The 24,549-nt window shown below is 39.6% G+C and overlaps 2 protein-coding genes across 17 annotated transcripts in view; one reads left to right on the top strand and one right to left on the bottom strand.

The window, feature by feature from the left end:
* Window positions 1-19,955, bottom strand: part of CSNK1G1 (casein kinase 1 gamma 1) — a 178,934-nt gene extending 158,979 nt beyond the window's left edge. For 9 of the 16 annotated variants that reach the window (XR_003515678.1, XR_003515680.1, XR_003515679.1 and 6 more), the window contains exon 1: window positions 19,213-19,499. The gene's annotated coding sequence lies outside the window, so the exon portion shown is untranslated. Of the gene's footprint in view, window positions 1-9,446; window positions 9,518-14,230; window positions 14,261-18,204; window positions 18,281-18,778; window positions 18,864-19,212; window positions 19,500-19,682 lie in introns of those variants that run through there. The other 7 variants (XM_027569958.1, XM_027569959.1, XM_027569961.1 and 4 more) reach the window with 6 other exon arrangements.
* TRIP4 (thyroid hormone receptor interactor 4) overlaps window positions 19,623-24,549 on the top strand; it is an 84,881-nt gene continuing 79,954 nt past the window's right edge. Inside the window, exons 1-2 of the mRNA XM_027569951.1 lie at window positions 19,623-19,642; window positions 19,899-19,992. Of these exons, the coding sequence (XP_027425752.1) occupies window positions 19,901-19,992 (92 nt within the window). The 5' untranslated portion in view covers window positions 19,623-19,642; window positions 19,899-19,900. The remainder of the gene's footprint in view (window positions 19,643-19,898; window positions 19,993-24,549) is intronic.

Consider the following 24,549-nt stretch of genomic DNA (forward strand, 5'->3'; position numbering starts at 1 on the left):
TGATAAAAACACTCAAACTAGGAATAGAAAAGAACTTCTTCAATAAAAATGTTTATGAAATCCCCACAGTTAGCATACTGAATGGCGACTAGAGACCAAAAGCTTTCCCCCTGGATAAGGAAAAAGACCAGAATTCTCTCATTGGCCACCCCTATTCAACAATGTACTGGACATTCTAGCCAGAACAATTAGGCAAAAAAATAAATAAAAAAACTTTTAAAGGAAAGAAAGAGCCATCCAAATTGGCAAAAAGAATAAAATTATCACTATTCACAGAGAACATGATCCTATATAAGAAAACCTAAAGAATATATACACAAAAATTATTACAGGTAATAAATTCAGCACAAAAATCAGCTGTATTACTATATACCAACAATGAATAATGTGAAAATGAAATAAAGGAAACAATTCCATTTATTATAGCATCAAGAAAACCATATACTTAGGAATAAATTTATCTAAGAAGGTGTAAGCATTGAACACTGAAAACTAGGGGGAAAAATGCTGAGAGAAATGAAAGAAGACCAAAATAAATGGAAAGATCCTGTTGTCCACAGTTTGGAAGACTTATTATTGTTATGGTAGTACAACTCAAAGCGATCTACAGATTCAATGCAATCCCTGCCAAAATCCCAATGGCCTTTTTTTACAGAAATGGAAAAGCTGTTCCTAAAATTCATGTACAGACTGCCAGTTTTTGCTCTGACATGCAGAGATCATGGAATCATGGTTCCTGTTCTTTACAACAAGAAAACTGAAAAACAAAACCTTTTCTTAGATCCACCAGAGAACTGAGGTCACTGGGTAAATCACTGTCCTGAGAACTGGAGAGAAAAGAGAGGATAGGGAGAATCAAAGCTTATTAGAAGCAAAAGCCTAGGACCATAAGCCCACTGCTGGAGACGTTATTTCTTTTCACCACCATACACACAAGGAGAGAGTAGGATGAAATATTTAAAGTGGTGAAAGCAAAAAACCAACGACCTAGAAATCTCTATCAGTGAAATTATCCTTCAACAGCGGAGGAGGAATAAAGGCTTTCTCAAACAATAGAGGGGATTTGTCACCAGTAGACCTGTTTGCAAAAAATATCAAAAAAAGTTCTTCAGAAAGAAGATTTTTTAAAAGATTTATTTATTTTAGAGAGAGAGAGAGAGACAGAGATCAAAATCTTGGATCTACATAAAGAAGACCATTTGAGAAGGAATAAATGAAGGTAAAATAAAATCCTTTTTTTTCTTTTTCTTAATAGATCTAATAGATATAACAACAGCAACAATTTATCGGGTGACTATAGCTTGGATAAATGAGTCACAAAAATGTCATGAGACAGGAATGAGGAACTGGGATGCTGTTTTAAGATACCTGCACAAACCATAAAGCAATCTAGTGTTATTTGGAAATGGACTTAGATTAGTTACAAATGTATAACACAAACCATAGGCAACCCCTAAAAACATTTTAAAATTCATATGCAATTGCAAGGGACAACAAACAGCCAAAAGACAATTTTGGAAAATCTTGAAAAATAAAACTGGAGGGCTTATACTTTCTGATTTTAAAATTACCACAAAACTACACTAATCAAAATAGTGTGGTACTGGCTTAAGATAGACATACAGATCAACAGAATAAAAGAGTCCAGAAATAAGCCCATAAGCCTATAAGGAACTGATTTTCAACAAGAATGCCAAGAGCATTCACTGGGGAAAGAACAGACAAATAATACTGAGACAACTGGATACCCACATGCAAAAGAATGGAACTGCACCTTAACCTCACAATGTACAACTCAAAATAGATCAAAGACCTAAATATAAGAGCTAAAAGTATCACCGTCTTAGAAGACATACAAATGGCCAATAACCACACAAAATGATGCTCAACATCATTAATGACTAAGGAAATGCAAACCAAAACTACAAGATACTACTTCATACCTAGTAGCAAGGCTATACTCAAAAAAAAAAAGGAAAATAACTGTTGACAAGGATGTGGAGAAATTGGAATCCTTGTGCACTGTTGATGGGGATGTAAAATGATACAGCAGCTGTAGAAAACCGTATGGTTGATTCCTCAAAAGAGTTAAACACAGAATCACCATATAACCCAGCAATTCTACTTCTGAATTCACATCCAAAAAAGTAAAAACAGGAATTTAGGTATTTGTACACCCATGTTCAATAGCATTTAGTTGGGGAAGAAGAAAGTCTGGTGATAGTGGTGATGGTCGCACAATGTGAATGTACTTACCGCCACAGAACTGTACACATAATAATGGTTAAAATGGAAATTTTTATGTACATTTGCCACAATTTATTTTTATTTTTTAAGATTTTTTAAAAGATTTATTTATTTGAGAGAGAGAGAGAGCAAACGAGCGACCAGGGAAGGGCAAAGGGGGATGGAAAGAGAAACCCAAGCAGATTCCAGGCTGAGCGTGGAGCCCAATGTGGGGCTTGATCCCACGAACCTGAGATCACAACCTGAGCCTAAACCAAGAGTCAGACACTTAACTGACTGTGCCACCTAGGTGCCCCAAGATTTTATTTTTAAGTAATCTCTACAGCCAACATGGGGTTTGAACTTACAACCTCAAGATCAAGAGTTGCATGCTCCACTGACTGAACCAGCTAGGTGCCCTGTCACATTTTTTTTTAAAAAAGTAAAGGTTTCCAAAGAAGACATCCAGATGGCTAACACACACATGAAAAGATGCTCAACATCACTCATCATCAGGAAAATATAAATCAAAACCATGGTGAGATACCACCTCACACCTGTCAGAATGGCTAAAATTAACAACACAGGAAACAACAGGTGCTGGCGAGGATGCAGAGAAAGGGGAACCCTCTTGCACTGTTGGTGGAAATGCAAACTGATGCACTGTGGACAACAGTATGGAGGTTCCTCAAAAAGTTAAAGACAGTGGGCGCCTGGGTGGCTCAGTTGGTTAAGCAACTGCCTTCTGCTCAGGTCATGATCCTGGAGTTCCGGGATCGAGTCCCACGTCGGGCTCCCTGCTGAGCAAGGAGTCTGCTTCTCCCTCTGAACATCTTCCCTCTCATGCTCTCTATCTCTCATTCTCTCTCAAATAAAAATAAAATCTTTAAAAAAAAAAAAAAGTTAAAGACAGAACTACCCTATGACCCAGCAACTGCAATACTAGGTATTTATCCAAAGGATATAAAAATGCTGATTTGAAGGGACACCTCAGTGTTTATAGCAGCTATCAACAATAGTCAAATTATAGAAAGGCCCAAATGTCCATTGACTGATGAATGGATAAAGAAGATATGGTATACGCGCGCGCGTGCGCGCGCGCACACACACACACACACACACGCACACACACTGGAATATTACTAAGCCATCAAAAAGAATGAAATCTTGCCATTTACAACATGGATGGAACTAGAGTGTATTATGCCAAGCATAAAAAGTCAAAGACAAATACCATAGGATTTCACTCTGTGGAATTTAAGAAACAAAACAGATAAACATAGGGGAAAGGAAGGAAAAACTAAATAAGATAAAAACAGAGAGGGAGGCAAACCATAAGAGACTATAGTTAGGAGAACAAACTGGGTTGCTAGAGGGGAGGTGGGTGAAGAATGGGCTAAATGGGGGATGGGCATTAAGGAGGGCACTTTTTGAGATGAGCACTGGGTGTTATATGTAAGTGATGAATCACTAAATTCTACTCCTAAAACCAATACTGCATTATATGTTAACTAAATTGAATTTAAATTTTAAAAAAATCAAGTAAAGGAAGAAAAGGAACCATGTTAATCTGTGCAGTAATCACTTGGAAATACGGCAGCTTGAGGTGAGCTACATTTAGTGAACATATACTTAAAATGTGAAATCTGACCAATTATAAACATATTGAAAACCTTCTATCAAATTAAAAGAAAAATGGGCAAAGAAGCTGAATAGACATTTCAACAAAAAAAGACACGCAAATGGCCAATAAAGCACGAGAAAAGATGCTCAACATCATTAGTCATTAAGGAAATGCAAATCAAAATACAAGATGCCCCTTACACCGACTAGGGTGGCTGTAATTAACAAACAAAACAGGTAGAAAATAACAGATATTGGTGAGAATGTAGAAAAATTAAAACCCTTGAACACTGCTGGTGAGAATCTAAAATGGTGCAGCCAAGGTGCCTTGGTGGCTCAGTCACTTGGGTGTCCAACTCTTGATTTCAGCTTGGGTCATGGTCTCAGGGTTGTGGAATCAAGACCTGCCTCGGGCTCCACACTCAGCAGTGAGTCTGATTCAGATTCTCTCTCTCCTTCTCCCTCTGCCCCTCATGCACCCATGCACATGAGCCCTCTCTAAATAAATAAAATAAAATCTTAAAAAAAAAAGGTGCATTTTACTCAAAAAGTAAAATATAGGGGGCCTGGTTGGCCCATAGAGCATGCAGCTCTTGATTTGAGGGTCATGAGTTCAAGCCTCATACTGGGTATAGAGATTACAAAAATAAACTAAAAATAAACTTAAAAAAGAAAAAAAGTTAAATGTAAAATTACCACATGACCCAGCAATTCCATTCCTAGCTACATACCCAAAAAAACTAAAAACCTATATCTGAACAAAAACTTGTATATGAAGGTTCATAGAAGCACTATTTACAATAATCAAAAGACAGAAATTATGAACATAATGCCTATGAACTGACAAATGGAAATGTGGTATATCCACACAGAATATTTTTTAGCCTTAAAAAAAAATGAAGTAATGATACATACTACAACATGAATGGACCTAGAAAACATGCTAAGTGAAAGAAGCAGACACAAAATATCATGTTATATATATAATTCGATTTATATGACATATCCAGAAAAGATAAATCAGAGAGATAGAAAGCAGATTAGTGTTCTCCAGGGGCTGTGGAGAAAGAGGAACAAGAAGGAACTGCTTAGTAGGTTTCGGGTTTTTCCTTTGGGGATGATGAAAATGTTTTGGAACTAGATAAAGGTTATACGTGCAAAATACCATGAATGTACCAAATGCCACAAATTATATGCTTCAAAATACTTAATTTTATGTCATGTGAATTTTACCTCAATAAGTAAAATAAGAGGGTACTGGAACTGATAACATCTTATGAAAACAATTACCCAAACATGTCAAGTTATTTTACTACTGACTGCCTCCCAACTAAAACAAAATAACACTGAAATATTTCTTTTTTTTTTTTAGTTTATTTTTTTTAGTAATCTCTACACCCAATGTGGGACTCAAACTCATGATCCCAAGATCAAGAGTCCCATGCTCTTCCGACTGAGCCAGCCAATGACCCCAACACTGAAATTTTTCTTAAACCTTTTTAAGATTAAGTGCTAATTTGAAGGGGCACACGCACTCCAAAGTTTATAACAGCACTATCAACAATAGCCAAATTATGGAGAGAGCCCAAATGTCCATCGACAGATGAATGGATAAAGATGTGGTATACATATAGAATGGAATATTACTCAGCCATCAAAAAGAACAAAATCTTGTCATTTGCAACAATGTGGATGGAACTAGAGTGTATTATGCTAAGCGAAATAAGTCAGAGAACAATAAATATCATGATTTCACTCATATGTGGAATTTAAGAAACAAATGAACACAGGTGAAGGGAAAGAAAAAGAAGATACAAACAGAAAGGGAGGCAAACCATAAGAGACTCTATAGTTAAAAGAACAAACTGAAGGTTGCTGGAGAGCAGGTGGGCGGGGGATGGGCTAAATGGGTGATGGGTATTAAAGAGGGCACTTGTTGGGATGAGCACTGGTGGTTACACATAAGTGATGAATCTCTAAATTCTACTCCTGAAACCAATACTACACGATATGTTAACCAACTTGAATTTAAATTAAAAAACAAAAAAAAGCCCACACCATTTTAAGATTAAGATGCTTCTAACAGGGGCGCCTGGGTGGCTCAGTCCATTAAGCAGCTGCCTTTGGCTCAGGTCGTGACCTCAGGGTCCTGGTATCAGGCCCTACATCAGGCTCCCTGGTCAGTGGGGAGTTTGCTTCTCCTTCTCTCTGCCCCTCCCCTGCCTGTGCTCTCTCACTCTCTCAAATAAATAATAAAATCTTTAAAAAACAAAAGATGCTCCTGACATTTTTCTAAATCACAATATTTCTTTAGTGAGAGAAAAGAAGTATTACACAACGCTTCTCAAGCATAATTTATTCATGGGCTTATTTACTCTAAAATCTAAAAGATATTTTTAAAAGCTGGATGAGGTGGCTCTTCTGATTTAGTCACCATGAGCAAAAAGGTCAAACAAAACCTGAAAACTCAGCTATCACAAGTTACTTTAAATTTTATACCTAAAAAGCACAATAGCACAATACAAAGATTTCCATTGGGGGGCGCCTAGGTGGCTCAGTCGTTAAGCACCTGCCTTCGGCTCAGGTCATGATCCCGGGGTCCTGGGATGGAGCCCCACATCGGATTCCCTGCTCGTCGGGAAGCCTGCTTCTCCCTCTCCCACTCCCCCTGCTTGGGTTCCCCCTCCCACTGTGTCTCTCTCTGTCAAATAAATAAATAAAATCTTTAAAACAAACAAAGATTTCCATTGGTTATTTCTCACAATCTCTTTTACGAAACAGTTTCAAATGGTCTGATTTGCCCTGTTACTCACTGTAAGCACCACTTCCCTTCTGACAGTGACGTCACCTAGGATTAAAACTTTTCTGAGTCAGTCTTCTTTATTTCTTGGTCTCCAGATATTACTAGCTGTTTCTTTAAAAGAGGCTTTAGAGGTAGAGATACTTGAACTTGACATCCTGTGTCTACCACTTATCAGCAATGTGAACTTCAGAAGTAGCTTCCTTTCTTTGCCTCATTGCTCAATCTGTAAAATTGTCATAATGGCCACACCTCAGGGGCTTGTTGTGAGAAAAAAGTGAGATGTGTCCAAAGCATTTAGCATACTGCCCATTTCATAAACACTCAAACTACCATCACTATTATTACTATTCTGTGTTTTCACTAATAATTCCCTAGAACAGGCCCTCATGGGTGCTTGATTATATCCATTAGATTATGTGTGTGCCTCAACTGGCTTCTTTCATTCCTATCTTTTAGTAGTCCAAAGGACTCTGCACATCACCATCAGATTTACCTTCAGACATACAAATGCATGCTGTTACTCCCCAGCTTAAAAAACCTTTATGGGTCTACTTATTGCCAACATCAAATCTAACTTCCTCTGCATGACATTCATTATCCTCTATTAACAGCTGTTTCTCAAACTTTAGCGTACATCAGAATCATCTGGAATGTTTGTTAAACAGATTGGTGGACCCCACCCCTACAGTTTCCAATTCAGTCTAGAGCAGGCCTCAAAATTTGCATTTATAGTAAATATCCAGGTGATGCTAATGCTGCTGATTTAGGAACCACACTTTGAGAAGTACTACTCATATATGATGTCATTCTGCCTCCTTAAGCTTATTTTTCCCTACTCTCTAACTGGCGCACACAGCTTTGATTGGATTAGTCTTTTCTACTCTCCCTCACTGCTTAGCTTGGGGCCTGAAAACACTTTCTTGCTTACTCAAATTATACCTAAGTCTGTGGTTCCCAGCACTGCCTGCACATTACAATCACCTGGAAAAGCTTTTTCACGAATTGTGGAGGCACCCCCCCCAATATTCTGATTCAACTGATCCTGGGAAAAGCTTCCCCCAAGTGATTCTAAAGAGCTGCCAGAGCTGAGATCCACTACTCTACCTTCAATTTCCTTCCCATCAGGATTATGAACTGAATGTTCTCCCCTCCAAATTCCTAATTCCCAGATTATATCATCAAGTTTGCATTCATTTACTTATTGGATTGTATTACTCTCAACCTACAATTTTAAGTCTTGTTTCTCCAACTTGGTAAATAATCTTATCTTCAATTTCTATTTTCCTAAAGCACTAGTATGATGACTACACAGTAGGAACTCTGTGGTTATTTCTTCATTGATTGTGGATTCAAATTAGAAGTCAGAACTTTAAAGTATTTCTAATTTATCCAAACCAGGAAACTATGGTCCCTCTTTTTTTAAAAAAAATACAGTTCTGCAACAAGCTTATTTTGTTATGGTGATCATTTAACTCCTTCCTTCCCCAATAACTAAATTGAAAAGAAAAATACTAATGTATCAAAATGCTGTGGAGAATAATAAAACGATTAACAGCATCATAAATGGCTTCACAGTTGCTTCCTTAGAGCAAATAGCCTTGTCTAAATCCATTAAAGACTGTTTCAAAACAGTTAAAGAGAATCAAAACACACATATTTAAAGATGCTGAAGCTCTGAATAGTTCTATGATTTGTTTTCTCAACAGATGTGCATCCTTCAAGCCCTGAATTCACCAGATGCATATTAAATTAATCCGTACTTTTAGTTTTACATAACACTCCACTCTAGTTTTATAAATATACCACCACATAAAGCAGAATTCCACTGTTGCTTTGTGACATTAAATATTAACAGGTTATTTCCACTGTGCAAAAAAAAAAAATACATTAAGATTCATTTTAATGCAGCCGAATGTGTGCTTACTAAATATAGACTATAATATCTTCATTATTTTTTAATTGGCCAATTTCTATCTAGAATGTGAAAAATGACAAATTTGCTCTTAACTAAAGACCTAGTGACACCTGGCACTTTAAGAAATATACACTAGGGCACCTGGGTGGCTCAGTTGGTTAAGCGACTGCCTTCGGCTCAGGTCATGATCCTGGAGTCCCGGGATCGAGTCCCACATCTGGCTCCCTGCTCAGCGGGGAGGCTGCTTCTCCCTCTGACCCTCCCCCCTCTCATGTGCTCTCTCTCTCTCTCACTCTCTCAAATAAATAAATAAAATCTTTAAAAAAAAAAAAGAAATATACACTAACTCACTCGACACTTCAGAAATTAGGAATTCAACCAAAAACTTGAATTCTATACTGTAGTTTAATAGTCCACTTAAATTTTCTGGAAAATGTACTTCTTACAAAATCATAATTTCTTCATAAGCTAAAATGAATTCTTGCATTATAAGAGAAACAGGACTGGACTGGGAGTCAGGAGATCTGGGTTCCAGTCTCACTCATTAGCTATTCCATCTTGAGTGCATCACTTAGTCTCTCTACACTTCAGTAATTTCGCTGTAAAATAAAAGGGTCTACCTAGACCATCTCTGCGTTTTCTTTTAGCTTTATGATTCCACAATCTCTGAAACTCAAGAAACACAAGCATTAACCAGATGGATCCCATTAAAGACAAAGTGAGCTTACACATTGATTGATTTGGAGAGCATCTATCTCTGAAAAAACTAAGTGCTTTCACACAAACAGATCGTTCCTTGTGTCTATTGTTAATTAACTAGGTGAAAAAGCAAATAAAACAGACCAAACATGGAGTTATTAAACAGTTTTTGCATCATACCTTAGATGACCAGAATATTTGGAGGCCAAAAACCAATTAAGGTTAAGATGTTCTGGAAAATGGAAGGTGTCCTAGAAGTCCAGGAAAGGACAGTTAATAAAGCCAACTGAAAGTGAATTCTAGGTAACAGTTTCTACTTAGGCTATGTAAGAAATCGTGTCTCAGGGCACCTGGGTGGCTCAGTCGTTGGGCGTCTACCTTTGGCTTGGGTCATGATCCTAGGGTCCTGGGATCAAGCCCCACATCGGGCTCCCTGCTCTGCGGGAAGCCTGCTTCACCCTCTCCCACCCTCCCTGCTTGTGTTCCCTCTCTTGCTCTGTCTCTGTCAAATAAATAAAAAAATCTTAAAAAAAAAGAAATAATGTCTCATGATAGCATTTTATTATGTTTAGAACAGATATTCCCTCTGAGTCCAAATTGGAAATAATCAGGCAACTATACAGCAGTACCCATGATGTCTCTTCTAGTCAATCTTTGCCAGCTCAAGCTTCTGGATAGTCTTCAACAAGTGTAATAGGAAGAAGAAAAAACCAGAAGAGGACAGCCAAGAAATCTACATTATACCCTGCACAACAATAAAAGGCAAGTGGCAAAGGACTTTAACTTTAGTGATGGTTCAAAAATTCTGAATTTAGATCTCCCTCAAGCCCTGTTACCACATGCAACTGTCATATGGCCAGTACCACATTTAGCTCACACTTAATGCCCAATTACATATCTCAAAGAATTAAGCACCTATCAATTAACACCTAATGACCTAATATAATCTTTTTGAAAGGGAAATTCAGACTGAACAATGCTTCTAATTACATCTGAGAATATTAGGAAAATCTCTTTTCAAAACCACCCCCAAGAATTATTTTATTCATTTTCATTTCTAAATATATATATATTTATCTCACCCAGGAGTTGGGGCGAGAGGAAAGGTTTAAATGGCAGAGCACAGAGAATTTCTAGGATAATGAAAATACTCTGTATATTATAATGATGTGTATTATACACTTTTACAAACCCATAGAATGTACAAAACAAAGAATGAACCCAAAGCTACTATGGACTTCAGGTGATTATGTGTCAATAGAGTTCATCAAATGTGTCAAATTGTTCACCAACTGTAACAAATGTACCACTCTGGTGGAGATGATGGGGGAGGCTATGCCTGTATAGTGCAGAAGGTTTATGGGAAATCTGTTTTCTTCCTTTCAATTTTGTTGTGAATCTAAAACTGCCCTTAAAAAATAAAGTCTTTGGGGGCACCTGGGTGGCTCAGTCAGTTAAGCATCAGACTCCTGGTTTTGGCTCAGGTCATGATCTCAGGGACATGGGATGGAGCCCCAAGTGGGCCTCTGCGCTCAGCAGGGAGTCAGCTTGAGGATTCTCTCTCTCCCTCTGCCCCTAGCCTGGCTCACACATGTGTGTGCTCTCTCTCAAATAAATAAATAAATCCTTAAAAAAGAAATAAATAAATAAAGTCTTTTTAGGGGGCACCTGGCTGGCTCTGTCAGGAGAGCATGCGACTCTTGATCTCGGGGTTGTAAGTTGGAGACCCATGCTGGGTACAGAGATTACTTAAAAATAAAATAAAACAAATAAATAAAAAAGTCTTTAAAAAAATCACATTAACATTTTTTGAACAGAAAAAACACTTTTATAAATCAATTGGACATCCTTGTACAAAAATATGAATAGAGGGCGCCTGGGTGGCTCAGTTGGTTAAGTGACTGCCTTCGGCTCTGGTCATGATCCTGGAGTCCTGGGATCGAGTCCCACATCGGACTCCCTGCTTAGCAGGGAGTCTGCTTCTCCCTCTGACCCTCTTCCCTCTCGTGCTATCTCTCATTCTCTCTCAAATAAATAAAATCTTTAAAATATATATATATATATGAATAGACACACAGTCCTTAAACCTTTCACAAAAATTAGCTCGAAATGGATCTTTAAAAAAAAACATGGACAGGGGCACCTGGGTGGCTCAGTCGGTTAAGCGACTGCCTTCGGCTCAGGTCATGATCCCAGGGTCCTGGAATCGAGCCCCACATCGGGCTCCCTGCTCCGCCAGAAGCCTGCTTCTCTCTCTCCCACTCCCCCTGCTTGTGTTCCCTCTCACGCTGTCTCTCTCTCTCTCTCTCTCTGTCAATTAAATAAATAAATAAAATATTTAAAAAAAAAAAAAAAAACATGGATCTTAGGGGCACCTGGGTGGCTCGGTTGGTTAAGCGACTGCCTTCAGCTTGGGTCATGATCCCAGAGTCCTGGGATCGAGTCCCATGTCGGGCTCCTGGCTCAGCGGGCAGCCTGCTTCTCCCTCTGACCCTCTCCCCTCTCATGCTGTTTCTCTCTCTTTCTCTCTCTCAAATAAATAAATAAAATCTTTTAAAAAAAGTATCATTAAAAATAAATAAATAAAATGGATCTTAGAACTCAATGTAAAATATAAAACTATAAAAATTCTTGAAGATCACATGGGACAAAATCTTTACGACCCTGAGTTTGGCAATGAGTTTTTAGATGCAATACCAAAAGCAAACTCAATGAAAGAAGAACTTGGTAAGGTGGACTTCATTAGAATTTAAAACTTTCGTACTATGAAAGACAGTTAAGAGAATAGAGACAGGGCACCTGGGTGGCTCAGTTGGTTGAGCGACTGCCTTTGGCTCAGGTCATGATCCTGAAGTCCCAGGATCGAGTCCCGCATCGGGCTCCCTGCTCAGCAGGGAGTCTGCTTCTCCCTCTGACCCTCCCCTGTCTCATGCTCTCTCTCTCTATCTCATTCTCTCTCTCAAATAAATAAATAAAATCTTAAAAAAAAGAGAGAGAGAGAATAAAGAGACAGGGGGTGCCTGGGTGGCTCAGTTCTTGAGCATCTGCCTTCGGCTCAAGTCATGGTCCCAGGGTCCTGGGATCAAGCCCCGCATCGGGCTCCCTGTTCGGCGGGAAGCCTGCTTCTCCCTCTCCTACTCCCTCTGCTTGTGTTCCGTCTCTCACTATGTCTCTCTCTGTCAAATAAATAAAAAAAAAAAGAGAGAATAAAGAGACAAACCACCAATTGGGAAAAAATTATTTGCAAAAACCTGCATCTGTAAAAATATTTGCAAAAAACCGTATCTGATAAAAATACATATACAAATTATACAAAGAACACTTAAAACTCAACAATAAGAAAGCAAACAACCCGATTTAATAAAATGGGTGGAAGATGTGAACAGACACCTCTCCAAAGAAGATATATAGATGGCCAATAAGTATATGAAAAGGTGCTCAATATTTTATGTCATTAGGGAACTGCAAATTAAAACACCTATTAGAATGGCTAAAGTACAAAAAACTGACCATACCAAATTCTGGCAAGGATGTAGAGCAACAGGAATACTCATTCATTGCTGATGGGAATGCAAAATGATATAACCGCTTTGGAAGACAGTTTGGCAGTTTCCTATAAAATTAAACGTTTACCATACAATCCAACAATCATGCTCCTAGGCATTTACCTAAAGGAGCTATCAAGCCACAAAAAGACAGGGAGAAACCTTAAATACATACAACACAAAGAGTAAACCTTAATGAAAATCATGCACTACAGTTAATAATGTATCAATATTGGTATATTAATTGTAACTAATGTATCACACTAACACAAGATGTTAGTAATAGGGGAAATGGGGGTGTAGTTTTGTGGATATGGAGATATGGAATTCTAACTGCTCAATTATTCTGTAAATTTAAAACTGTTAGACGAACCATGAGAGACTACGGACTCTGAAAAACAAACTGAGGGTTCCAGAGGGGAGGGGGTGGGGGGATGGGTTAGCCTGGGGATGGGTTAGCCTGGTGATGGGTATTAAAGAGGGCACATTCTGCATGGAGCACTGGGTGTTATATGCAAACAATGAATCATGGAACACTACATCAAAAACTAACAGTGTAATGTATGGTCATTAACATAACATAATAATAAAAAAATAAAATAAAATAAAACTGTTAAAAGAATAAAGTCTTAATTTAAAAAACAACTGGGTATCTACAGATAGGAGATACTGCTACTTTAGGCTACAGAAATTCAAGAACAGTGAAAGAAACTACCTTTAAATAAAATCAAATTTAAATCAATTTAAATAAAAAAAATTAACTTTAATCCCCTTGCCTTTTTCCTGGCATTGGTCATATCCCTGCTCACTAGCACCTACATGAGAGTGACCTCTAGGAAATAAAGAAAACAATCCAGCTAAGAAGCTGCTTGACCATACCTATGGTTAGCAATTTAGCCTGAAGAACTAAAATGAGATCCGGTGATTACCATGGACACGTCACACACACACACACACCCCCCAAAAACTTAAAACATTTTCACACTATTCATTAATACCAGCAGACAAAATGTATTTATAAACTTATCAAGAGAAACATAAACGTATAGTACTTTCATTCAGAAGCCCAAAAGTCCTCAACACCTCTTTTCTAGGTTAGAAAATGTAAGCTACGGGGCGCCTGGGTGGCTCAGATGGTTAAGCGTCTGCTTTCGGCTCAGGTCATGATCCCGGGGTCCTGGGATCGAGCCCCACATCGGGCTCCCTGCTCAGCAGGAAGCCTGCTTCTCCCTCTCCCGCTCCCCCTACTTGTGTTCCCTCTCTCACTGTGTCTCTCTCTGTCAAATAAATAAAATCTTAAAAAAAAGAAAAAAAGAAAATGTAAGCTACAGAAATCAGTGTGGGTCCAATGCTATATTGTTCCTTGGAAAATTTATATGTCATTTTAATGAAGAAACTGTAGCATTTTGACAGGCTTACCCAGCACCCAGGGGGTAATGCACCAAGTCGTCTTTGATGGCAAAGGCAATAGCTACCTGTTCATTTAGCTTCTCTGGCCAAGGCAAAATCCAAGAGAATATCCCTTTCCCCAGTATGTCTATGCTTCCATTGTGATGGGTGAGTGATTATTGAAGAACAATTCCCATCCCTGACACCCCAACCCTTGCCATAACTACACTGCCCACTTGGAGCTTCTGGTGAAGAAAAGACTAGAGCAGTATAGGGGCAGCCCATCAGTCTTCCTACAACACCAGAACATTTCTGCTGCAGACAAAGCATGGCTCTCTTCTATCCAGATTGCTCTCTCTTCAGTCCATTTCTGAGAGACCACACTAGTACTACTTTATAGTTTCTCAAAGATGCCTGGGTGTTTCTGGTCCATGCCAGGTGCCAACTACTGTAACCTGAACAGGTAACAGTCTTTTCCAGCTCAGTAAACCCAAAAGCCTATTCTTAGGATTTATTAAGATCTGAACTGAAAAATGGCAAGTATGTGGCCTATGAACTATATGGTACCATTTAGATGAAAGTAATAGCAACTAGCATATGGTAAGGCAAAACTCCCTACCGAAAGATTAAATTTAAGTGGACTCATCACTAAATAAAAAAATCCTCAGCAGAAGCTTCTCTTCTAGTTGTTAACATGAAGGAGAAAAAAATATTTATTCTGTATCTCCATAATCCATTTTTAAGCAACTTCCAGCAACAAGTGTTGACAAAAATGGTCAATGATGACAAAGATGTATGAAGCTACCTAATGTTCAGATAGTTTAAAAATAACTTAATTAGTTTTAACCGTTATCTGTGATCCTTTTGTGTAAAAATTCAAGTTCTTTTATTATATGTTCACTGATATGGCTGAAATTACATAATATAAATCTACTGAGGACTTTCATTTTTGAAAAATAATCTGATGAATTCAAAGCCATAAAACATGAAGGGGTGAGGGAATAAGGAATCTGAAACAGATGGCATCTGATTTTTTTTCTGAGTCCATCTTGAACACAATCCCAATAATATCAAAATCCAATTTAGTTCTCCAAATAAGTAATCCACAAAACTTAAAATGGTAATTCTGAAGTAATTTCATTTTTTTCCCCTCCTAGCTTCTCAAAGTTTCTATATTAGGCAGAAATGAGTAGAGATAACTTAGATGTTAAAAACAGAAAAACTATCATGCCACAAATTCTAAAGTTCTTTCATGAAAATCTACTTCCATTTATCTAAAACCATTGAAAAGCAATTTCTACAATTGGTGATATTAAAATCTGTCTGTGATATCAGCCTTTTATTCTTTGTAAGTGATTATTTATCCTTAGTAGAGACCAAATAGTATCTCCAGAAAATAATATACTTTTAAAAAAGGAACAAGCTCTGGAAGACTAATCATTTGGTTTGAGTAAAGCACTGCTTGGCATTTTTTAAACATTTCCACAGTAACTGTTTCACTACCAATTTGGTAGCACCAGTAAAATTAACTGTACTTTGTTCCTTATATGTTTCTAGCATATGGTATATAAAACTTCCCAATCTTTCCTAAAACTTTTTGAAATCATCCAAGAGATGCAATATTAAAGACATGTTTAGTCATTTTTAGGTTTCCTGACAAGCAAATTCCAAAAATGACAACTGCAAAGATCCTCGGAATGGTCACATACTTTGAGGGGAAAAGGTCAATGAGAAAAGTGTCCTAACGGTCTCTAATGTTGCCTACTACTACTTAAGTAGATATTTTTCCTCTAACAGCTAGTATCCTATCTCATATCCCAAAGTAAATTTAATTTAGTAATAAATTAAAGTTCTATCAGAATATAGGGGGGGAAATGGGAGCTTCTGATGGCTTTACCAAAGCAAGATAATACAGCCTCAATTTTAAGGTTCAAAAGACGATTAAAAATGGAGATCCAATGAAACACAGCTAAAAGCTTACATATACACTAAAGACTTAATACCAAAAGAAAAAGAAAAAAAGACTTTATACACTCAGAAAAGCCATTCAGAAAGTTGAATAATCTTACAAAAAAATCTACAAGCGGGAGTGCCTGGGTAGCTCAGATAGTTAAGCGTCTGCCTTCAGCTCAGGTCATGATCCCAGGGTCCTGGGATCGAGTCCCGCATCAGGCTCCCCGCTCAGCGGGAAGCCTGCCTCTCCCTCTCCCACTCCCCCTGCTTGTGTTCCCTCTCTCTCTCTATCAAATAAATAAATAAAATCTTTAAAAAAAAATTAAAAATTACGTACCAGTTACATCAAAAACCAAACTGTATTAGTTGATAATCTGACATAAGAGATTACATATAACTGTATCATTTTAAATCTATAAAATGAATATAAAGACTTGCTATTCTTAGATTTAGTTCTATATTCTCATGAATGATTAAAAGTAGAAATTCATTGTTTTCATTTATTTTACAGAATATTATACATAAGAATTCTGTAAGTATTGCTAGTCTAATTAAGATAAGTCATGCTACTGATGTTGATGTTAATCTTAAAATTACAACTACTTTCTATTTTATGCCCCAATTTTAATTCTCTTCAGAGACATGTGATGTTAATTAAACTTTATATACGTTATATGTATGGAAGTGATGAATTACTATATTGTACACCTGAAACTAATATAACACTGTTAACTGGAATTAAAAACTTAAATTTGTACACATCACTATTTAAAAAAAAATTTAAGATTTTATTTACTTATTTGACAGGGAAAGACATACTAAGAGAGGGAACACAAGCAGGGGAAGTAGGAAAGGGAGAAGCAGGCCTCCCGCCGAGCAGGGAGCCCAGTGAGGGGGTTCGATGCGGGGGCTCAATCCCATGACCCCGGGATCATGACCTGAGCCAAAGGCAGACGCTTAACGACCGAGCCACCCAGGAGCCCCTAAATTTTTTTTTTATGCTACACTATACACACTACAAATCCGAGAAAAACCTTTTGAAACAATGGTCACTTCAATAAATGCACATACTGTTCTCTATTTTGTAGAGTTTAAAGAACCTACTAATAACTGAATTTCATGCTACTTTTGATAAATTTCTAGAAGCCACTGAAAGTCCTGTTGTATACATATGTCTTTGCAATATTATCCAGTTCCCTTCCCATCCTGGGCTATCTTGACTGTCTGAGATAATAACAATCCATCTTTCAATTAGAAGGTGCTTCCATTTAGGGACGCCTGGGTGGCTCAGTCAGTTAAACGTCTGCCTTCAGCTCAGGTAATGATCCCCAGGTCCTGGGATGGGTCCCGCATGGGGCTCCTTGCTCAGCGGGAGTCTGCTTCTCCCTCTGCCTGATGTTCCCCCTACTTACGCGCTCTGACAAATAGATAAAATCTTAAAAAAAAAAAAAAAAAAACAAAAAGTGAGGTTGTGGAAAAGGATTGCAGACTGACTTAAAAAAAAAAAAGGACGGGCACCTGGGTGGCTCAGTCGTTAAGCATCTGCCTTTGGCTCAGGTCATGATCCCAGTGTCTTGGGATGGAGCCCCACATCGAGCTCCCTGCCCTGCGGGAAGCCTGCTTCTCCCTCTCCCCCTACTTGTGTTTCCTCTCTCGCTGTCTCTCTCTGTCAAATAAATAAATAAAATCTTAAAAAAAAAAAAAAAGGGAAGGTGCTTCCATTTAAAGTGCACTGCTATTTATTTATTTTCTTTTTTTTTAAGTAGGCTCCACGTGCGCGTGGAGACCAACTCCGGGCTTGAACTCAGGATCCTGAGATCAAGACCTGAGCTGAGATCAAGAGTCCGAGGCTTAACCCACTGAGCCACCCAGGCCCCCCTGAAGTGGACTGTTATTTAAATATAATACTCAAACACACACCCTTACAATACTGGTAAACGTTTTAACTCATTTTACTTATGAAGAAATTAAATCTCGGTACGTCCCATGACTTGCCCAAGGTCAACAACTAGCCAGTGGCACAGTCTGAGTTCAATCCCCGATTTACCTACCTCAAAGCCAATACTTCCACTTGACCACAATTATCTCCTTACAAGATTAAGAGACAGGCTCAAAAGCTGAAGATCTTGTCTCTCTGAACGTTCGCATACTTCAGTCGCTAATTAAAATATAAATGAAGAGGATCTTTCTGCTTCATTTAAACTAGGACAGCTTACTGACAGGTAAGAAAGAGATTGGAAAAGGAGGCTTGTCTCAACATGTCTCGCCTAGACCTCTATATCGGTATAGTTCCCCCAGTCTATTTTCTATAAACATGCATATCTACCAAACATGGTTATGCCCGACTACCCTGTAGTTTGGTGCTTTTCCGTGTTGCACTTTTCTAAGACAGTTTATACCAGATTTAACATTGAACTGGGAGACCTGGTTGAATATGCTATTCTGGCACTTTCCAAACATCTGAAGTATCATTTAAGGGCAAAGAACCTAGTTCCACCCTCTTTTTTACGCTGTGATGCTTGCCCACTTGGGAGGTACCGCTCCGGTAGGACTCTGGGGCGAGAGAGCAGTAAAGGAAGAAGTGGGGGAAGCACACGGAAGTTGGGTGGAGGGAGGTCTCCTTACCCACTCTTCTGCCCTAGCTCCGCCAAGGGCGGCTCCCCGCGGTGCCCAGCCGCCTCACAACCCCCACAACCCTGGAAGCCGTGCTCTGTCACAGAAGGGTAGGCAGGGGAAGAAAGGGATTGCCCCAATCACTCAGAGAAGGTCCATGCTCCCCTTCTGGCCCGGGAGGATGCTCCCCCTTTCAGAGCGATCCCTCCAGGTGGCAAGCTCCCGGTCCACTCCCGCGGAAGTCTTCTGCATCCGAGGGGTCGCCTCCTCCGCAACCTCGAGCTAGCCACCCGAAACTCTCTGCCAGCGGTGTCCCCCAAACCCTCCATTCCACCCCCGCAACCCGCCACAGGCACACACGCCGGCCTGCGCCCCACCCAGGATCTCCGCGGCCCCCTCCCCAACCCGGAGAAGGGCCCCCCACCAGTCCCTACAGACACACACACCTTCAGGTTCCAGCCTCCCGGACCCCGTCGAAGCCGGAGTGAGTACCTGGTCCGGCAATGCTCCGAGGTTCAGATAGGGCGGGAGCGGTCCCCTCCCGGAGTCGCCGAGCTCTTCTCTACCCACCCGCAGTGGTGGCTTCTCTCTTTCCCAGGAGCCGGCGGGAGAGGAGGTGCGGGAGGGGAGGGGGAAAGCGAGGAGCCGAGGGGCTGTAAGACCCGAGCCGGAACCACTAGCGCTGGCCCCACCCTCGGCCCGGCGCAGAGCACCCTGGCGCTCGCGATAGGACAAACTTAGAGCAGGCAGTAAGAAATGGACACCACCACTTCCGGGTTATCCCCACTACTGCCCCTCCCTAGCAACCGCGTGGGGTTGCTAAGCGGAAGTGCCTTCAAAGACAACCACCCCCATTTCTTCTGGAACTACCGGGAGGTAGGTCGGAGCGGCTACCTCTTTGGCAACACCCTCTTACCTTTTCCCCGTGGTCTTAGAAGGGACCAGAGACATGGAGCCCAGCTTGCTTTTCCCTTCAACTGTAGTCCCCACTCCAGCCCCCAGCCGCTATGTACACCTGCTCCCTCCCACCCTGAGTCCCAGGCGGACCCATTGGCTCCTCCTAAAGCTCTCTCTGGTCCCTCGTGGGAGTTTTTTTCTGGCGATTTAGCATCTCCCTCTTGTGGATTTTCAGTTATGTTTCAACTGCGTTTAAAAAAAAAATCTTCAATGTTACGAAAGCTTTTTCATGCACTTCGTTCTCCTGTGACAGCCTCTGAAACCGAATGGTGAGAAAAGATTTGTCTTCATCTATCTTATCTTTTGTGAGGATTACACATTTGTGTACGATCTAGAAATAACCTAGCTTAAATGGAAGGTAAAAACAAGGATTGGTTGTAAATCGAGTAAAGTGATTTTGATCCTTAAAAGTGAAAAAAGGCCAAAGGAAGCCGGTAATCAAGGTGGAGAAAGACAACGTTTAATCCTCCACTCAGAATAAACTTTCATACCTACACTGTGGACAAGAAAAATGTTATGAGACCTCATTTACTCTTCTGTCGGGGTGATCTGAATTTTGAAAGTATTGGGAAAACTGGCTATGGTAAAACCCAATATAATTAATCCTCTCTTTAGAAAAATGACCCATGCATTATCATTATGGCATTTAACATTCAGAAAAATGTACTTGGGTATTCAGAAAAAAATTAGTAAAAATCTTGGCTGCACTTTCTTATTTTTTTTAAGATTTTATTTATTTATTTGACAGAGAGAGACACAGCGAGAGCAGGAACACAAGCAGGGGGAGTGGGAGAGGGAGAAGCAGGCTTCCCGCGGAGCAGAGAGCCCCCATGCGGGGGCTCAATCCCGGGACCCTAAGATCATGACCTGAGCCGAAGGCAGACGCTTAACGACTGAGCCACCCAGGTGCCCCTGGACGTTCTTATTTTGAATATGTTTAAAAGCAGTAAAACTTGAGTAGCTGCTGAATCTGTTCTCTATTCCATGGCAGTGAATGTACTTGTAATTGCTGACTCTGATTTTATTGGTCATGATAGCCTCTTAGTCACCAATATTGGACTGTTTTCCACCTCATCTGGGACAGAGGAAATGAGCTTTGGTAACTTAAAAGAAAGAGCAGGACTGTTGGTTTCCTGTACACATGAGACAGCATTAAATTGATTCACCCTAGACAGTTCAGCAAAACCTGTAGGAAATCACTTGAGATTCAAATGTCAGTAGTAATTTAACAAGTCTAAAACATTTCAACTCTTGCCATGGACACGCATACCTGTGGGAGTATACACATACAAAAAAAAAATTCAAATGGAATCTGAATACATCCAGCAATTAATAGTTCTTTTAAAGTGGTGCCTGGCTGGCTCAGTTAGTAGAGCATGCAAGTTCCAGCCCTAAGTCGGGTGTAGAGGTTACTTAAAAAAACAAACCAAAACCCTCCTGGTGATAGGTCACAAGTGATAAACCTGTTACTATGACAAAATAGAGGATAGTATTTCAATTGTCAACAGAATCAAAAATTTTTAAATTAGAAAAAACTATGAGCTCAGTGAGCAATGACTTATCTAAAACTATGGTGGATTTAGATGTCGCTAAAAATCTTAAAACATGATATGATAAATGTGTTCTATAGAAATAAATATTTTATTGGGTAAAATTAATTGTTAAGATTTTTTTAAGATTTTATTTTTCAGAGAGAAAGAGAGAGAGCACAAGCGGGGGGAAGCAGCAGGCAGAGCACCCAGAGCAGGCAGAGGGAGAAGCAGGCTTCCCACTGAGCAAGGAGCCAGATGCAGGACTCAGTCCCAGGAACCCAGGATCATGATCTAAGCCGGAAGGCAGACGCTTAACTGACTGAGCCACCCAGGCATCCCAAAATTAATTTTTAAGATTAAATATGGTAATAGCCAATATAGAAATGCAGGTTCCTATGCATCATTCATTTTTCCAGTTGCCTGAGGAAATATGAGTTATAAAAGCATTCATTTAAATCTTCTCTTCCTATAGTTTTTTTTAATTATTCAATTGCTTTTGTATAGTTGTATGAATAACTGGCTTTCTAAATTGTCATATGACATATAATTCTATCATTTTCTTTTTTATAAAAAGATTTATTTATTTATGAGGGGTGCCTGTGTGGCTCAGTCAATTAAGTGTCTGCCTTATGCTCAGGTCATGATTCCAGGGTCCTGGGATCAAGCCCACATCAGGCTCCCTGCTCAGCAGTTAGTCTGTTTCTCCCTCTTCCTCTAGCCCTCTGCCTGCTTGTGCTTGCTCTCTCTCTCTCCAAGTATAGGAGCGAGAGAGCACATGTGATTGGGGGGAGGAGCAGAGAGAGAATCTTCAAGCAGACTCCCAGCTCAGCAGGGAGTCCAACATGGGGTTGAATCCCACAACCCATGAGATCATGACCTGAGGTGAAACCAAGAGGTGCCTTACTGATTGAGCCACCCAGGTGCCCTATAATTATATCATTTTCAGTATACTCATTGCTTGTAGACCTCTAAAATTGTACAGCAAAATCCACATCTAAAACTAGCTATGTGGGTTTAAATGCATTTTTAGGGATTTTGTGAGGAGTACTAGAGGAATCTGTATTCTTAATATGAACCATAATTAAGACAGTACTCTCAGAACCTGGCTAGATCTCAATTAGCCTTCAAAGACAGTACAGTACCCCTCATCCTGTAGATGAATACGGGACCTCCAGTCTTTTTGCCAATCTCTTGAAAGTATTTTTCACTTTTTTTAATCATCTCTTGTGATCATTTAATAAAATTAGGGTATCTAGGGGCGCCTGGGTGGCTCAGATGGTTAAGCGTCTGCCTTCGGCTCAGGTCATGACCCCAGGGTCTTAGGATGAGTCCCACATCGGGCTCCCTGCTCAGTGCAGAGCCTGCTTCTCCCTCTCCTTCCACCATTCCCTCTGCTTGTGCTCTCTGGCTCTGTCTATCTCTCTGTCAAATAAATAAATAAAATCTTTTTAAAAAATTAGGGTATCTAACATTTATTTTTTAAAAACCCAGAGCACCTGGCTGGCTCAGTCATAAGAGCACGCAACTCTTTATCTTGGGGTCATGAGTTGGAGCCCCACATTGGTGTAGAGATCACTTTAAAAATAAGTAAATAGGGCTGCCTGGGTGGCTCAGTTGTTAAGCATCTGCCTTCGGCTCAGGTCATGGTCCCAGGGTCCTGGGATCGAGCGCCACATCGACCCCACATTGAGCCCCACATCGGGCTCCCTGCTCTCGGGAAGCCTGCTTCTCCCTCCCCCGCTTCCCCTGCTTGTGTTCCCTCTCTCGCTGTGTCTCTCTCTGTCAAATAAATAAATAAAATCTTTAAAAAAGTAAATAAAAATAAATAAAATAAAAATAGGTAAATAATTTTTAAAAATAATAAAACCCAATACTGTTAATAATATTTAGATATTCCTGAAGTAATTAATATTCAAATATACTTAGAGTTCCATTGGCATCTCCACATATAAAAGATAACAAAACTAGAGTCTAACAGTTAGTGAATACTTGGGATCAGTTAGAAAAGATATGTAGCCAAATTTGCCACCTACCGTGGCTAAGCAATATACAACACAAAAAACCACAGCTGCTAACACAAGAGACTTAGAGAAACTCACTTAGGACACACGTGACATAAACAATACAATGTTTAGCCTTAGGAAGAGAAGCCTAAAGATGTAACAGCTATCTTGAAATACATGAAGGTTGTAATGTGGAAGGAATAACTTGTTATGACTTATTTCAAAGACAAAACCAAGTATAGGAGGAGGGGAGTTAGAGAAATTCAAAATTTTAATTCCTAACATTTTTCACAATTAGAGTTGCCAGATAATAAAACAGTTGACCTAATGAACAGCTGTAATTGGCTTGAGTTGGACAAGATTACTTCTTGTTCAATGAAGTTTTGATTCAGTGAAGATCTCTCCCACCTCCATATGCTATCCTCAAAGGTAAAAAGAACCATTATATAATGTTGGTTGGATCAAGGTCCAGCTAAACCTTCAATTTTTCCAAAAGTGAATTACCGTGACACATTCTAAGTATGGTGAAAACTATAAGCAGTGTATATATACATATGGAAAGTTTCGGTTAATTTAGTTTTTATTTTCTACTTTTTAAAAAAATGATAAGCATTTGTCATAAGCCACTCCTTGAGCACACTGTACAACTTTCACTGTAGAATTGCTCTTCCGGGACGCTTGGATGGCTCAGTGGGTTAACCATCTGCCTTCAGTTCAGGTCATGATCCCAGGGTCCTGGGATAGAGCCCCACATGGGGCTCCCTGCTCAGTGGGGTGCCTGCTTCTCCTTCTTCCCCTGCCCTGCTTGTGCTCTCTCTCTCAAATAAATAAATAAAATCTTTAAAAAAATAAAAATATAGTATTGCTCTTCCTTTGTAAAACTAGGTAAACATAAAATACATATGATCCTCACAATGTTCAAAAATTGCAGAGAAGTAGTTTTATTCATTGTTTGGTCAGGAATTTAATATTAGTATTAATAATTTGAGTAATCCATTCAAAGAGGAAATCCAGATTAATTTTGTGAAGAAGGGTACAAAATTAGAAACTTAAGTTTAATTATCTTTTTAATGTATAAATTTTATTATTTAAAAAATTTTTTTGAAAGATTTTATTTATTTGACAGAGAGAGACACAGCAAGAGAGGGAACACAAGCAGGGGGAATGGGAGAGGGAGAAGCAGGCTTCCCGCCGAGCAGGAAGCCCGATGCGGGGCTCGATCCCAGGACCCTGGGACCCTGACCTGAGCCGGAGGCAGATGCTTAACTACTGAGCCACCCAGGTGCCCCTA

Source organism: Zalophus californianus, chromosome 6 (assembly GCF_009762305.2).
Source record: "Zalophus californianus isolate mZalCal1 chromosome 6, mZalCal1.pri.v2, whole genome shotgun sequence".
Classification (NCBI taxonomy): Eukaryota; Metazoa; Chordata; class Mammalia; order Carnivora; family Otariidae; genus Zalophus; species Zalophus californianus.